Source organism: Pholis gunnellus (genome assembly GCF_910591455.1).
Source record: "Pholis gunnellus genome assembly, chromosome: 24".
Lineage (NCBI taxonomy): Eukaryota > Metazoa > Chordata > Actinopteri > Perciformes > Pholidae > Pholis > Pholis gunnellus.
Window position 1 is genome coordinate 7969068 of NC_136551.1, and position 16795 is coordinate 7985862.

The 16795-nt window shown below is 40.8% G+C and overlaps 1 protein-coding gene across 7 annotated transcripts in view; it reads right to left on the reverse strand.

Moving 5' to 3' along the window:
* Positions 1–16795, reverse strand: part of dmd (dystrophin) — a 217798-nt gene that overhangs the window by 87097 nt on the left and 113906 nt on the right. For all 7 annotated transcript variants that reach the window (XM_079185527.1, XM_079185525.1, XM_079185522.1 and 4 more), the window contains 8 exons: positions 16273–16380; positions 15940–16119; positions 13625–13797; positions 12008–12131; positions 9186–9264; positions 7285–7397; positions 5912–6040; positions 2477–2669 (listed from right to left, as the gene is read on the reverse strand). In XM_079185527.1, coding sequence (XP_079041653.1) covers positions 2477–2669; positions 5912–6040; positions 7285–7397; positions 9186–9264; positions 12008–12131; positions 13625–13797; positions 15940–16119; positions 16273–16380 — 1099 coding nt within the window. The remainder of the gene's footprint in view (positions 1–2476; positions 2670–5911; positions 6041–7284; positions 7398–9185; positions 9265–12007; positions 12132–13624; positions 13798–15939; positions 16120–16272; positions 16381–16795) is intronic.

Consider the following 16795-nt stretch of genomic DNA (forward strand, 5'->3'; position numbering starts at 1 on the left):
TAACCAGCATGTTTAATAGCTTGCAGACATAGATGACTCAGCAGAATGAGTCGTGGTTGCTCGTAGTGGCGGCAGCTGTTGAGAACCTTCACAGAACATGTAGGTGTTCTAGTAAAAGCTTTCCATACGTTTGAAATATACTCATCTGCAGATCCCTGCAAATCCCCAACGGATAGTTTTTTCGGGGGTTGTCGACATGAGGGCATAATGCAGAGTCTGGTTAAAGCTTTTGCTTTGCAGTTTCAGGTGCGCTTTTTCAACTCGTCATTTCATGCATCTCTGTGTTGTGAAAAATCGATCAAGTTGTTGTCGGTACATATTAAATGTCAGGTAGATCTGGACTTTGGCCATACATTTAAATATGTGTTTGATGTCAGCGTGAAGAAATGGAATAATATGGTTCCCAACAGATTCTCGTTTCTCTTGCCCTCCTGTCAGAGGTCAGTGTGAGCGTTAAATCAGAATCAGCTTTATTGTCCATGTATGCGTACGCTGGATGTGATTTTTCCCAGCCTCACTTGCTGCGTCCTGTCTGTCAGGAAGTTTGTGATCCACTGACAGGTGGAGGCTGGCACAGTGAGCTGGGAGAGTTTGGGTTGGAGTATTTCCGGGATGATGGTGTTGAACGCTGAGCTGAAGTCCACAAACACAACCCTTGCATATGACCCTGGGGAGTCGAGGTGTTGCAGCATGTAGTAGTTTTTTAAGTGAGCAGAGATGCAGTGTCTCACCCGAGGATGCCTCAACAAGGTGGATGATTGTTGCAATTTGTATTTTTAGCATTCTGAAAAAGGCTATTCATAGTTAGAGAACGGCTTTAATGGAAATAAAATAAAATGACGAGTATAATATCAGCATTACAGAACAATAAGGGATGTTTCCTGGCAGATTGATTTATCAAATAACCTTCTACAATACGCCACGCTGTGCCGCGCATGAATGCTTTGTGCTGGTAATTGGAGAGCAGATCGTATGGAATCAGTGCTGCATTCATCCCCGCATCTACCCACGCTGAGAGACGTCGCTGTAGGCCGCAGATCTCAATGTATTCGCTCCGTTTTCCAACAACCACAACGAGTGTGTCTGTGCTGAATGTTGGGTGTCTGTTGTTGGTCGGGACATTTGCCACTCCGTATCTGTCTGATGCAGCGTGTGGGCTACAGCGGGCTGTCAAGGCCGACTTTCAGCAGCGGGAATCTGAACACTTGTATATCCTCTGAAGAGCTGTATCCAGAGTCCTACACAGAAGTCTGGAAGGAAACTGCTGATTTATAGTTTTGAAAAAGGTTAGCAACTCAAATCCCTGTCCATCAATCTCAGGAAAATCTCAGGTGTTCACTGGTAAGATGAAACGTGTGTCTCCTAAAATGTTGACCACATGTGACAGCTAGGTATGTTTAAACTGTCCAAGGCACAATGTTCTAATAAGTAGACGGTAGGGTAACTTCAATGATGCTCAACACCCTGAGATGAAAATGAAATTGAGCCAATCTACACGACTGAGATCGTAGCCAAACCGGACATTTTTGAGATTTGATTCATACAGTAAGTATCGACTATGAAGCCATATAGAAACACGCAGCGACAGTTAATGGCATGCATGCTGTTTCAGTGACTTTTTGAAGGTGAACAACATCAGTATTTTGTTAGTGAAGTTGTTTGAAGAGGGTCTGTCTTTTAATCTTTTATTGAATATCTAATTAAACTCTAATTTAGTATTAAAGTGCTGAAATCACAGAGCTTGATACTTTAAAAGTCCTCTGACATATTGTTTAAACACATTTGCTTTAGTATGGAATGGATTGAAGGATAGTTAATTTTTATCTGGCAATTGAAATGCCTTGTTTCATAAAATGCTCACACTTTTACAATTTTTTTCAGAGAACTTTTACATCCATTTAGATAAATCATCACTTGAAGTTCATTGTTTAACATCTCGAGGGCAGCCAGTCTGTAAGTCTGCTGTCATTTGTCATCCAACGATGCAGGGATTTGCCTACAAAGATTAAATACTTGGTATTAAACTTAATGTATCAGTGGGTACCTACTGAATACTAATATGATCAATTGTTCCTCCAGGAACGTGCGCTGTATTGAGAAAAACAACAGAAATGTCCTAGATGGAGTCAACTCTCTTTAGTCTGATTTACAGTGATCTGGTATTTTAGGTTGTATGTTGTTACTGTTTTAAAGGCGTTAATGTTCATCTCTTATTGACTTGCAGTGGTTTAATAATATTATTGAGGCATCGGTTCATCCGAATATATCAGCAGGTAAGTGTATTGTCATAAGTGATAAGAATGATGTCCAAAAATAAGACCCATGTTTAAAAACAAAATGAAAAATCCTCAAAATTAGAAGAATGCAGCACTTTCTCTAACAGACTAATGAACTAATGAAATGAAGCGTGCCTAAACAATACAGGGTTCCACAAGGTTTGAGTTTTTGCAGTGAATGGGCATCTCTCCTCTCTCACCCATGTGTAAATGCCTCTCTCTCGCCCTCAGATCCTCCAGGACCTTGTGGTAGTGCTCTTTGAAGGCATCGATGTCGGCGTCCAGGAAGGCTGACGGGTCCTCCTCCCCTTCCTTCTCCTCTTTCAGCTCCTTCAGCTGCTTCTCTAGAAGGTCCACCTGGGGCTGCAGGGAGGCCAGGCGAGCCACCTCCTCCTGCCAGGACATGGAGAAGGAAAAGGGTCACATCAAGGATGAACCAACACAGCATGACTTTGTTGTTACTACATTTTGGGGAAGGAAAAAAACAAACTCCATGGTAATATATCCATACTCGTCCAACAAAAGCTGATCTGTGGAAAAGTTTTGTGTTGCATTTTTAAGCTCCACTCCATTTGCCTTACGCTAAATCAGTTGTATTTTACAGAAATGTAGAGTCCCAACTGTTAATGAATAGGAAGCCAAGCAGTAAATTGGACCAGCTCAGCAAAACCGAAATGTAGCTGTGAAACCTTTCTCCCTTAATTGTACAAAGAGAACAGGAATTTTCAATAACAATAACTAAAGTATTTTAGTAGTTGGCTAAGTAGGCTACATTTATAAGGTAGCCTAATTAACGTAGCCTACATAATTGATGTAAATGGCTAAGTAGGCTACATTTGTAAGGTAGCCTACTTAACGTAGTCTACATAATTTAAGTAGTTGGCTAAGTAGTGTGCTAATTAGGCTACGTCACAAAGTTGCTACAGATCCTCTGTCATTAGGCTAAACTCTAACTTTAATCCTTACACTTTTACTCTTGTGTGTTTTAATCCACAAACATACACACTGTTAACTTCAATCCCGCCACACTTTACCACTTAATCTTGTCTGACAGCTGTAGAGTTAAGTGCTGTCAGCTACAGATAACACTGACACAGAGTGGTGGTATCAGTAAAACTGCAGTAGCAGACTGAGATTGAAAATATTGAGCTGCATAGGTTGTCCGTGTACCAGCTATGTAAACCAGCGCTATCAAGAACCTTCATCAGAGCTAAACAGGACCTTATTTCACATCAGTAAAGTTTCAGTTCACCTTTGAGGTCCATCGGCTTCCAGAAAAAAAACCCTCACATTTGCCTGAGCAAAGAGCCTTATCTGAGAGGAAACACTGCATTTCGTTTTTCCAATGCTGCTTTAATGTCTGTACATTAAGAATGAAGCTAAAGCCAAATAGTTCCAGAACATAACTCCCATAGATTATTATTTTTGACATTATGTTAATTAGCCAAACGTACTGGTAGATTATTCTTTTAAATATGCTGCTGTATTAGTCTTCTTGTCTAAACCTCGGCAAGAAGGCAAATTTGGGAATACAAATATTCCAAAATGTCAAACTATTACATTTTTAGCAAGCGTTGCGCAAACACGTGGAAGCACATTTTTTGGGGACTATTTTCAGCAGCGGATTAATACACATTTGATCCTGTGAGTATTTGAGGAATTTTCACAGGATTTGTTGAAAATATAGAATGTCACCAGGCTTATACTTTAAAGCAATGAATCAATTTCAACTAATCTTGTTTAAATCTCATAAAAAGTGAGAGGGATCAGTCCAGGTGAGTTTCAGGTAGGGCAGGTTAATAGTCACTGAACTGTCCTGGGGTGAAGGCTTTGAATGCAGTCTTATCCCCCTGTAACACTGAGTCAGTAAAAACTCTAGCCTAAAGCCAAGAGACACACTCCTTATTCATGAGTAATGTTAGAGAACACAAGCATTTATAACCTCGACAGAATATATTTCCATAAGCTGACAGTTTGCCGTTGGGAAGGTTGTCTTAAAAACTTCAGTAAATATTTTATTCTTTTCGCTGAAATCTTTCCTGTTTAATATAAAGATAGGAGCTCTGAAAGGATTTATGTGTGGGAGCAAGTTGTGTGTTTTCCATTTGTGTGTATGGAAATGAAAATGTGTGGGCGCACGTGTGAAGGAAACCTTGTTTGTGTGAATTTGTCTGCGGTGGAAGCGAGACATACTGTCGAAGAAAACTTTCAGTATGCCATCTCTTTTCATTCTCCTCTCTTTCATTCTTCCTAATCTGTCCATTCTTCTTTCTCTATTACTTTAAAAGCTGTCTCCCCTTCTCTTGCGCCTGTGGCATTTACCCTCCCCTTACCTCCCTTTCTTATGTCCTCTCTCTCACTTTAATTATGCCTCCCCTCCTCTCATCTCTCCTTGTTTTTTTCCTCCTGTTTGTCACTTCTCTTCTCCTGTTGTTTAGATGTTACTGAAATGAAACCGCGTGTGTGTGTGTTTCATGCCAGTCACTACTGCACTTTAAGCCGCCCACTCATTGACAGACTAATTTGGTTCAAAGCAAGAGTCCGACAATCCCCCCAAATTGCTAAATTGGCACCATTAAACGTATGCAGAATCACCTATTAGTCATTCCTTTTTGCAACGTTCTCATGAATGTACAGACAGCTATCACTAGCTTTGGCATTGAAGAAAACTTTCAATTCATATTATTCTCAGGCAAGTTCTGCAGTCATAATGGCGTGAATTCCAGAGTCCCAGTGATTCCTTATCAGATTTATGGACTGTTATTTGCAACTCGCTACATTGGCCATATTGAGTTTCTTAGTGTAAGTCACAGTGAATCAAAAAATATGTTTGTATTACGAGAACTGACTGAGTTATGACTCCTAGAAGGAGTATGATTTTGACACGGATTTGCCTCACGTCTCTCCCTTTGCACCTCCCCCTTCAACTCCCCTGTTCTTCCTTGGGGAGGCCCCACAGTCAGCTGAAAAGATCGATTCCACGATCGATCCCCATATCTGTGCGACGCCAGGAGACAATCCGCTTAGCCAAGCAGATCAACCGGAAGCAGGGGAAAACTACGGAAGCCCTCGTAGGAAAGTCGTGTACACAGAGGAGAAAACAACTAGAAGATGGATCAACAGAATATTGTTTCTCCCTTGCCCTGCCGTAGAAAACAGCTAACCTGTCTCTGTCAAAAGTTTCAAGGATTTGATGACCCCCCCCCGCCTTTAAAGTTCACTAAATATTAACACATTGTATCAGGTTTATTCAATCTGCACACCAACAGGAAAGTGTAATGAAATAATTTAGTTTTAGGTCAATCAATGTTACAATAAATGGCTCTACTTTCTTCGCTGTCATCCTTTACTAAGAGGAACATAGAGAAGAAGTTCACTTTGTTTAGTCTGTGTTGGAATGAAATGAAAATACTTACAGAAAAGTGCTGTGATAATGATGCATGCAAAGAGACAACAAGCCAAATAAACACGGATACAGAAGAAATGAAGGTATAGAATAAAGGAATGTAACACAAAATGAAAAAAGATAACAACAAATGTATTTCAACAAGAAAATGGAGAAAAGAAAAAAAAAGAAATGCTTTTGTGTGAGCAAAGAATAATGGATCATCCTGGAGACAGTTTGTTTCACTCACCCGGCATCGGTCCAGTTGTACTTTGAGTGGCTCTGGTTCAGATGCTGGAGGTACCTGGACTTTGAGCCAGTTCTCACTGCAGTCCACAGCCTGCTCGCACTGCTCATACGAGTTGTAGAAGGCCAGCACCTGTGAGACACACACATGGTAACACACAGTAGAATAAAAGTTTAAATAAACAGAGCCTCTGTTTATTTCCCACACAAAGACACAAGCAAACACCAACACAACATCTGTCTTGTTTCATAAAAACACTTTCCTAGTTTGCAGTACGATGAGTCAGAATGACCAAACCTGTGGTTCCCTCACACTCACATCACTTTGGAATTCTACATTTGTTTTGGTCAAAGTCTATGTGTAAGATATATTATATATGTCCTATTCATTTGGGGTCATTCATAATTTGAGTTTGTGAAGTAATGTCCAAATAATTTGACAGCCTGCAGTTTTTTATCACCTTTTGTGTCTGTTTCTCAGACTTTGTGAAACCTCACTGTTCCACAACTATTTTTAATTACACACTTACTACAACAAATATATTACACATGCAAATTATATCTGTGTGCACGCAAACATTTTCACAATGATTAAAACATATTTTGACAGTTGCAAAACTTATATTACTCATTCACAGACAATTTGTTTTTCACATGCACACATAAGGTGACACATAACTGCAGGCTGTGCAATTATTTGTCAACATCATTTCTCAAGCTCAAAATATGAATAACCCTTATTTGCTTCCATACCTGTCAATAATACAAGAATTTGCAGAATTGCTGTCAACAGTTTTCGTGAAAGCAAAAGAAATCAAGGAACTAGTATTTTGATAATAACATGAATTGCAAGACATAAAATATGTTTCTACATGAATATGAACACTTATGATGGGTTATAAGAGATGAGAGAAAACATTTTTACAAACAATTGTACATATATTGTCACTGGGAGTAATTCTACTAAGAGTTGACTCAACTGATTAAACAAAAATGACAAAAAACAATTGGGACTCCACCAACTGTACACGTCAGGATGACTTTACTAGTCATGTTGAGCACTGTGTAGCCTGTGTATATAAAGTAGAATGTCTTCTGTGGCTCTTCTGTGGAGTTTGACCCAGACTAGGGACTAAAAAGTCAAGATATTTCAGTCTCTGCTGCACATATGTTGACAATTTCCTCAACAATATGGAAATGCAACGCTCAATTGATGGACTGCAGCTTTAAAATGTTGTTGTCCAGTCATTTGTCATGACAGTACTGTAAATGTCTCTGCCCAACAACACTTCGACATGCGGACTGAAAGGTGCCAGCGATTGGACCAGCGATGAGGACGACCCGCTCTACCTGTGAGCCACATGTACGTGTGTGTACCTTTGTCTGGTAAGCCAGCCATAACAGCCGGTCTGCCAACAGGGCACAGAATCCCAACCAGCGCTGGTTCAGCTGCTCCGCTGCCTGGGCAATGTCATCAGCACGACTCCCCTCTGTAAGGGGGGGGGGGGGAGAAAAAGAGAGTGGGCTGTCAAACACACACACACACATGGGCACGACCGGTCTCTCTGTAGGACATAAATACACACACACATACACCATGCACACACAATGTGGTGAATGTCATCTGTAGGAGAGGTGGGGTGAGCTATCAATATTCTGCACAAAATGTGAGCTCCAAAAGCTGTGTGTACACACACACACACACACACGCACACTTATCTCACACTCACCGCCAACATTTTTTTTCTTTCTTTTATGTAAATGGCCAATTTGAGGTCCACGTAAAAGTCCAGTGCCCGGAAAATGAAAACCTCTAAGAGGTTCCAGGAGGGAATAATCAATGCTAAAGTTGTACGAGGATGGATTCACGCTCCTGCCTCTAAAAGGGTAACTTGAAGCCCATCGGCCAGATGATAATTGGACCTGGAAGGTAACATGTCTCCAGATTGCTTCTTCTTCCTGTAACCGTGCATCCATTAGGTTCCATTTACATGTCAAGCATTTGGTTGATGCTGTTTTCTAGCACAGGCTACTATAAATACTGTAGCATACGCTTAATGCTGGAAAAGCATTAAATGCATCCTTGAAATGAAGGAATCCCACATACACTGCTCTGCAAAAAACTTTTGCTAAAAACCTAATGGTTTGATAATTTGTAAAATACTGTATTTTTTGCAGAGCGGATTGTTACCATCCTCATGTCTTTAGGGTAAACAGCAGCAGATTAGCTTAGCATAGCATAACAACTGGGAACAAGGGGGAAAGCATGGCTCTGCTCAAACTAAATTCTGCCTCCCTCTTAAGCGCACTCATTCAAATATTATACCTCATTTGTTTCCCTATGTTTCCAGTCTTTATGCTAAGCTAAGCTAGCCTATAGCTGGCTGTAGCTTCGTATTGAATGGACAGATATGAGCAATCTGTTCTCAGTCCCCACACGTAAGATACCGTCAACATACGCAGGATTATCACACAGGAGACCGCTGTTCTTGTCCTGTGTAAAACCAAAGCAAATGTTGACTTACTTTACCTTCCTTTAGTTATGTAACTTACTTACTTTAATTACATCAGTTACGTAACAAGCGTGGTTATTTTAAGTATGAAACATAGTTTCTTTTTAAAAACCAAACCACAATCTAACCAAGTACGTTTGTTGCGTAAGAACACCTAAAAACTAAGAAAACCTACATTGGAAATGTATTTTTAAATGTATTTATCTAAAATGTGCTGGTTCGTTGGTATTTAGAAATGCTTCGTTATTGTAATAAGGTCGTGTTTTCTGCGATTTATTCATCAGAACTACTGAATTTCCCATATCAACATTTCTCTTGAAGTCATATAACATTAAAACACAACATAGAATAAATATAGTACATCATGTATTATTGCACACATATATATATGTATATATACATATATATAAACTTACACACACACACAGACACACACACACACACACAGACTATTCAGTAACTTGAGCACTATTCTGGCGTGTTCTGTTTGGATGCTGGTTACAGCAGTGACAGTGAAAAGTATTCATTGAGTGTTTCTCTGCTTTCAAAAGCCCCAATAATCGCACAAGGACAGAGGAGAGGACGGACGAGGAGAAACATCTCTCTCTTTCTGTCTGGTCCTCTATCAGTGTTTCTATGGCGACAAGGAGAGAGGGTGGGACAGGTGGAGGCGTTGCCATGGGGACAGACAGGGTGTGTGCATGCGCTGTGTGTGTGTGTGTGTGTGCACGCATGTGAATGAGCGCGTGTGAGAGTGCACGTTACCCTGCTCGACCAGGGTCTGCGCCGTGCGTGTTGCTTCTTGGAGCTTTCGGTACTTCTCCGGCCGCTCTCGTTCTATCGCCTGTGGCAGAGAGACAGAGAGAGAGAGAGAGAGATTATTATTTATTACAAAGAAAACCAATGTCCAATTCAGCAGACTATTACTTCCACTTCCTGTGGCTTTTCATCAACCTCTGACCTTCTTCAAACCGCCGATCCTCTGACTGAAGCTGAACCCTGCTCTACCACTGAGCCACAGTGTTTTATTCATGGCAGCTCAACATCTTGCTATACTGATGGAATTAGCTGAATTCATGAAATCATTAAGAAAAGACTTCCAATGTGGAGAAAGGGCAGAATCTGTATTGTTTTGTTTGCTAAGCTAAGCAACAGCTGGCTCTAGCATTTACAGTGGCGTACGGACATGAGAGTGGTATCGACTGTCTCGTCTGTCGTCAAAGAAAGTGAATTGTTCCCATAATGAGCTGTTCCTTTAAAGGTCCGGTGTTTCAGATTTAATGGTGAGGTTGCAGATTGCAACCAGCTGAATACCCCTCCACTCAGCACCCCCTATCAAAGCGTGTCAGAGAACTACGGTGGCTTTCAGGAGAAGTAGGAACGTGAAAAGCTCTTATTAGAACTAGAGTTTGGTTTCTATTCTGAGCTACTGTAGAAACATGCTCTGTGAAGAGGACACACTCTCTATGTAGATATGAAGGGCTCATTCTAAGCCAACAAAAACACAATCATTCTTAGTTTTCGCTGATTATACAAAAATAGAAACATAGTTATGAATATAAATGTTTCAAATACCAAATAGAGAGATTCAACACCTTAAGAGTGTGAATAGGTTGAAATCCTCCAGACGCATTTTGCTTCCTAAAGTGGTGTCCTGGAAGAATTTAAAGCTGTTTATTATACGAGCTGCAGCAGAGAGCCGAGACAGCAAAAGCTGAAGAGGCAACCGAGATCAAGAGGTGGTTTTGAAGAATCTGCCGACCTTAAAATTCGTCAGTTTGCATCTCTTACCAAAGTGCAGGCATCATTTGTAATGCCAGCCAGTTTTAAAGTGCATAGGAGCTTCATACAGTGTTTATGAGGGATTGCAGAGGATTGTTGAACTGATTTATTATGAATGATTTGTTAGCATATGAATGAATGCTGTCTAACAGTTTGTGTTATGCCTAATCTACAGCTTTAATTGTTTATCATTAGCAAACCATGCATCGGCGCTTTGTGAGCCATTTGTTAACTTTATCCATATACGTGTTTCTAATTCAGTATGAACGTATTCATATGAGTGAGTGTTGATACATATTGATGTACTGGTAGCAGCTTGAAAAGCTAATTGTAGAGCTCCCATTTTTTTTACTTTCAATTATTTAGATGATATAATATATGTCTGCTGATTGTGCAGTTTGCGAACACTTAAGCCACGTCAGCTTCATAGGGTGACAAGATGTCGGTATAGCTCGTTTCTGCTGCTCGCAAGTGACAAAATTATAAATATTGCCAAATTAAAATAAAAAAGGTAGAGTTTGTGAAAATATATTTTTAGATGAAAAGATCAATACCACTTTGATGAACCTAAAGCTAAAAGACGGTTAGCGTAGCTTAGCATAAAGGCTAAATATTGGGAGACGCCTAGCCTAATGAGGTTTAATTAAGAGCTTCGACGTGTCTTAAAAAAGGCGGTTGCTAACAAGTGACGACTAGTCCAGCTTTACAGCCCTGTTGTTTATACTCGCGCTCATGGAACTATGGTGTAGTTCGGTTATAGCCTAACGTTAGCTTTTTACTTCTGGCGATGGCATCACACTTCAAAAATCATAAATGTGGTGTTCATTTGTGAAGATTCACTTGCTGAAAAAAAACATGTAATTATCATAAACTGCAAAAATCCCCAAATCCAATGGAAAAATCCCATTGGCTTTTTGTAGAGAGAACCAGCGCTAACTTCGGGAATTGGCCTCCATAACTTGATGATCAGCGAGCTTTAGAGGTGGGAAAATGTCCTCAAGTTCGGATAGAGCCAGGCCTTTTCTGCTTGCTTCCAGTCTCTATGCTAAGCTAAGCTAACTGCTCGCTGGCTCCAGCTTCAAAATCAGCCTACAGACATGAGAGTAGTGTAGATCTTCTCATCTTACTCTATGCAAGAAAGCGAATGAGAGTTTTTTCCTAAAATGCTAAGCTACTCCTTCAAGCCACACGGGAAGACTTATTTGTTGTGCTACAGCAGGTTGTTAAATCTTTTTTATTTGCTACAGTGAGCAGACTCTGGCACAGCAGTAAGCTTCCTTCATTTTTCTATTTATGTTATTTGTTTTCTCCTTTTGAGGACAAATCCAGTGAGTTGACATGCATAGGTAGCTCCTGCAGTCATTATGGACCCTTTGCTGCACCTAATATCCTACTTCCACTGTGATACAGTGTTGTCCTGTATGCATAATCAAAGTTCAGAACGTGAAATGAATTACTAACCCAACTGTGGGATGGAACCTTGTTATTTCAGCATCACAGGTCTCAGCAGATTAAGCTGAGATCAACTTCACCATCACAATGTAATGCCTATTCCCAAACCTTACCCCTAAACCAAACCTTAAAGCCAAATCTGAAGCCTCAAACAGACCTTTGAAGAAGTCAGGACCGGTCAAAATGTCCTCACTTTCCAAAACTGTCCTCACTCATAAGTTGGTCCTCTAAAAGATACATGTACATGTACAAGTACACACAAACACACAAACACACACACACACACACACACACACACACACACACACACACACACACACACACACACACACACACACACACAGTGTATTTACCTGTACTTTATCATACAGATCCTGAATGCTCCCGTCCTTGCGTGACACAGAGAACTCTGGGCTCTGCAGGATGGCCTCGCCGCGGGTCATGTAGCTGTGGACCTCTGTGAAGTCCACGTCAAACCTGAGGACACGCACACACACACACACACACACACACACACACACACAAACATGCACTTGGCAATATTACCGACTATGCTGATATCGTTGAGCACAAAAGATACTTGCTGCTGCAGTTTTTCAAGATTGCGTCCCTCACCGTTCCTATTAACGTTAAATGATTTCATTTGCAGATTGCCTAGTACTTCACCAAAGCTGATGACATTCAAAGGAAAAGGAAATTATATTTCAACAAGGGAACTTTAAATTAGCCTAAAACTACACTTTTAAAGTCATCTATGTAATCACTAAAAACTAGCAGTGGTGGGAAAAGCTTTCAGATCCTTTACTTCAATTACTCCAAATACTTAATACTACAATTCCATAAAGTTTGGGGTCTTTCCCAATTCATTGTCCATGGAGCGGTTCCGGTGCTTGACGACATTACAAATTTGACTTTTAGCACACTAGATTTGGAATTTGGGAGAGAGTTGTTCATGTTCACTAATATGTTTGGACTGTCATAGATATTAGGAATCATTTTAGAAAAATGGGTGTAGTTCCCCTTTAAAGTCAGTCTGAAAGGAGCCTTAGTCCATTTGGATCAAGACCCCGAAACACTTGATCGTACATTTCCCAGAATCCAACTCAATGATGGCTTTTTGTTTGAAATGTCCTGCCTGGTAAAAACCAACATCTTTCATTCTGCTTTATAAGTAAATTCTTGACCTTGAAAGTGACTTTTAACTACAGCTATCAATTGAACGGGGGCAACCGAGGCTAAGTGGCGAGCAAAGCTGTTCTTCAATCAGAGGATCAGTGGTTCGATCCCTGGCTCCGCTAGTTGCATGTTGATGTGTCCTTGAGCAAGACACTTAACCCCCCCAAAAGAAATTGCTCCCGTAGATGTGACGACAGTGTATGAATGTGATAGAATCTGAATTGTAAGTCGCTTTGGATAAAAGCGTCTGCTAAATCACTGTAAAGTAACGTAGAGGAGTAAAATGTCCTCTAAAATGTAGCGGACTATATGTGGGGCTGGGTGTCGGTAATATGTTCCCAATTCCAGTCAAACAATACTTGCAATTGATCCTTTTTATTGCTAGATCTTGAAAAAAAAAGTATATTTGTCAGAGTTACATCTATTAAAGAAAGGTAAAGTTAATTTTAAAAAAGACTAGCTCATTTAATCTGATGATTCACTTTATTCAAATTGAAAAACATGTCCATGGATTATTGTTTTTAGGGTCAGACTTTCCACCACTGCACATGTTTCCTTGGTTCACTACACTATACAAGTATTAATTAAGAGGACTTTCATATCCTACTTCACTACTAGTAAAGGTTTCATTTCAAGCTGGCCTCTATTATCACTGCAGTGTTTCAGCACTTACCTGCTGAGATAAGACAGCAGAAACGGGTGCATGTAACTAAACATTTCCCACAAGTTAGAAAATAAACTTTCTATAATACTAATATTAAAAGTAGACTTCAGTGTTGCAACAGCACGCCCACCTTTTCCTGAGCTCAGAATCCACCACGACTTGTCTCTTCTTCTGTGGTGGCGGGGACTCCCGGGTCTGGCGCACTGCAGCCGACACCTTCTCCCTGGAAATCACCTTGGTGACGGTCGACGTGACAGAGTGGGTCAGCTCGGACTGCTGGGCCGTGCTGACAGCGGATGAGAGCTGAATGGAAGCGCGCACACACACACACACACACACAAATATATTTTGACAAAGTGCACACAACAGCAGGCAGCATCAGTTTACAAGGATCTGTCAAAATCCTACTGATCCCAAATCACCACTTGACGCACTCTCACATCTGTCTGAGTGCCTGCACACACACACACATACACACACACACACACACACACACACACACACACACACACACACACACACACACACACACACACACACTCAGAGTGCAAAAGTGTCCTTGAGAGGCAATGAGTCAAAGAACAGTTTAATCAATCATACATTATCACAACAAAGATATAAGATAGGATGTGTGTGTGGGGTTTCAACAGTTGTGTGTATGCATGTGTGTGTGTGTGTGTGTGTGTGTTCAGACAGCTGTGAGATGGTTAAGTGGCGACTTGGGATTTCTGTGACTGACAGATTGTGACTTCACAACAGGATGAGTGAGAGAAGAATGCGTGTCTTTATGTGGCTGTTGCATGTTTAGATGAAGGTATCGATGGTTCTAATGCATTGTTCACTGTTTTCTTGTGACTGTGTGTGTGTGTGTGTGTGTGTGCAGTTTGTTTCAGCAGGGAAGAGCTTAATGACAGTTAAGCAGCGAGTGCCACTACTAGGGTAGCCCTGCTACCATGGAAACTAGTGTGTGTGTGTGTGTGTGTGTGTGTGCAGTTGAAGTGGTGGAGACTGCGTGTGCCTGAAGAGGTCAGTCTGCTGATTATCTGACTATATTGTAATGGACAAGTAATTGCAGAAGAGAGAGAGACGAAGAGGGGGAGAGAGGGAGTGAAAGACAGACGGTGTAAGAGCCACGTTTATGATTTTACAGTTCATACGTGAGTTTATGTATATTTTTTATATTCTGTCTGTCCCTATTTCTTTAGGGGTTAGTATTAAGCTCTACTACTCGGTTCATACAATTTTAATTAACAGTTATAGCCAGAGCGAGCCCGACCCAGAATGCATCTGTGTATTGTGATGCTTTGTTGCTGTGCTAAACAGGGTGCCATAAGAATTCTTAATTAGCATTTTCTTCCACCACCTCCTTTTTTAAATGTGATTTCACGACATTTTTATATTTTTCAAACGTTTTAAAACAGATATTGTGTTAAAACAATCACTAACATCTCTCTGCCCTTAAATGAGCCACTCAGGTAGTGTTGCAGAAAAAGATTGTCGCTTTTGAGAAATATGTTCGTTATATTAAGAAATTCTATTGATATTAAGAAGGAGTAGTATTACTTGAAGTTGCAGCATTTATCATTACGGTCACATTTTTTACTTTCAGGTACACATCAAGTATAACGAAAATAGTCTCTGGAGCGCAGCTTGATCGTTGTCGGAACCTGGTTGGAGCTGGCTGATGCTACGCTGTGATTGGCCAGTTTACATTCGATGATAAAGAGTGAGGCACATTGCAGTCAAGTAATCATATTGTTAAAGTATATTATTTGTGTTTAAACTGTTTTCAAAGTAAACGTGAGTTGTTAAATAACGTGTCAAAATATAGGGAAATTGATTGTCTAATGAAACAATCTGGAGATACTCTGAGTAGTGATGACGAGGCTGATACAAAATATATATGCATTGTGTGTTGATGCATCACTTTATACATTGATAAGTTAATTATTCATGAAACATGAATACATTTTTTGTTGATAAAAAGGTTTCTTAAGATTAAATAGGATAGAAATCCACAACTACATTATATGTTTTGTTAAAGATATTATTTTAAAAGAATAATTCAACATTTTGGGAAGTCTACTTTTTTGTCAAGAGTTTGATGAGATCTTTTAGCTTAACTTAGCATAACGATTCTAAGTAATGGGGATCAGCTAGACCAGGGGTCTTCAATTCAAATTCAACGAGGTCCAGTTAGAGGGAATTTCCTAAGAGGAAGAAACAACATACAGTTATATAGGACAATGTTGGAGTTACCGGGAGTTGCATTGCTCTGCATTTGGTAGGAGCTAACCACCTCCGGCCACTCCGTCAAGCTAGCGCATCCCAAAACAGTAAGTCCAAGTACAGACTTAACTGGATACCAATCTTCATACACCAAAACAACCCGTGGCATCCTGGTGTACAAAGGTCGTAAAACCTAACTGAGCATGTGCGGCGTACCTGGGAGCTGCTCATCTCCAGACTCTGGATCAGTCGGTCCCAGCGCTGGGCAAAGCTGTCCAGTCTGGCCTCCAGTTTGCTGGCCACCTCTTTGTTCTTGACGCTAGACAGCAGGTCTTGACTCATGGAGCACAGCTTGTCCATGGTGGGACGCTTCACCTCCAGGTCCGCCTTCACCGCCTGGTGGAACATACACACATACACACAAACAGCAACGGATGGGGATTTAAGCTCTCCTGGTTTTTGCACAGGAATTGTCCCAAAGTTACTTCACGTATAGTCCTCCTTTTTGCTAAATGAAAGGGATAGTAGATCTGCTACAGGAAGACTCACAGCAAGACGGCGGAGGCAGGTCACCATATCCGCCTGGTCCTTCAGGTTGGAAGTCTTGATGGAGCGAACCAGTTCCTCCTTCTGAGTCAGCCAGGAGTCAAATAGACACTGTGGGGAGAGGAGAGGAGTGAAAAAAACCTACTCTTTCTGTCCTTTGATTTGGGGCATAAAAGTTAACAAGGCAGAACTTAATAGTTCTCTATTTCTGCCCTGAAAATCACCTTCACCACTTTAGTAGAAGAGAGAGGAGAGGAGAATAAAGAAGCACGGAGGAACGGAAGATGATAGGAGAGAGAAGGGAGGAGACAAGAGAAGAAGAGGATTAAGAAGCACGTAGAAGGGGAAAGAGAGCAAGAGGAAGTGAGGAAAGGGGAAGAGTTGATTAGGGGAAAGGAGAGGAAAGAGGACCGTGGGTACATCCCAATTCTCTTAATTGCATCCCTGTTTCCTTCAGAGAGGAACGAGGAAATATGTTTTAAGAAACATGAGACGTCCTTTCCTCAGTTGCGTCACGTGAAGTGAC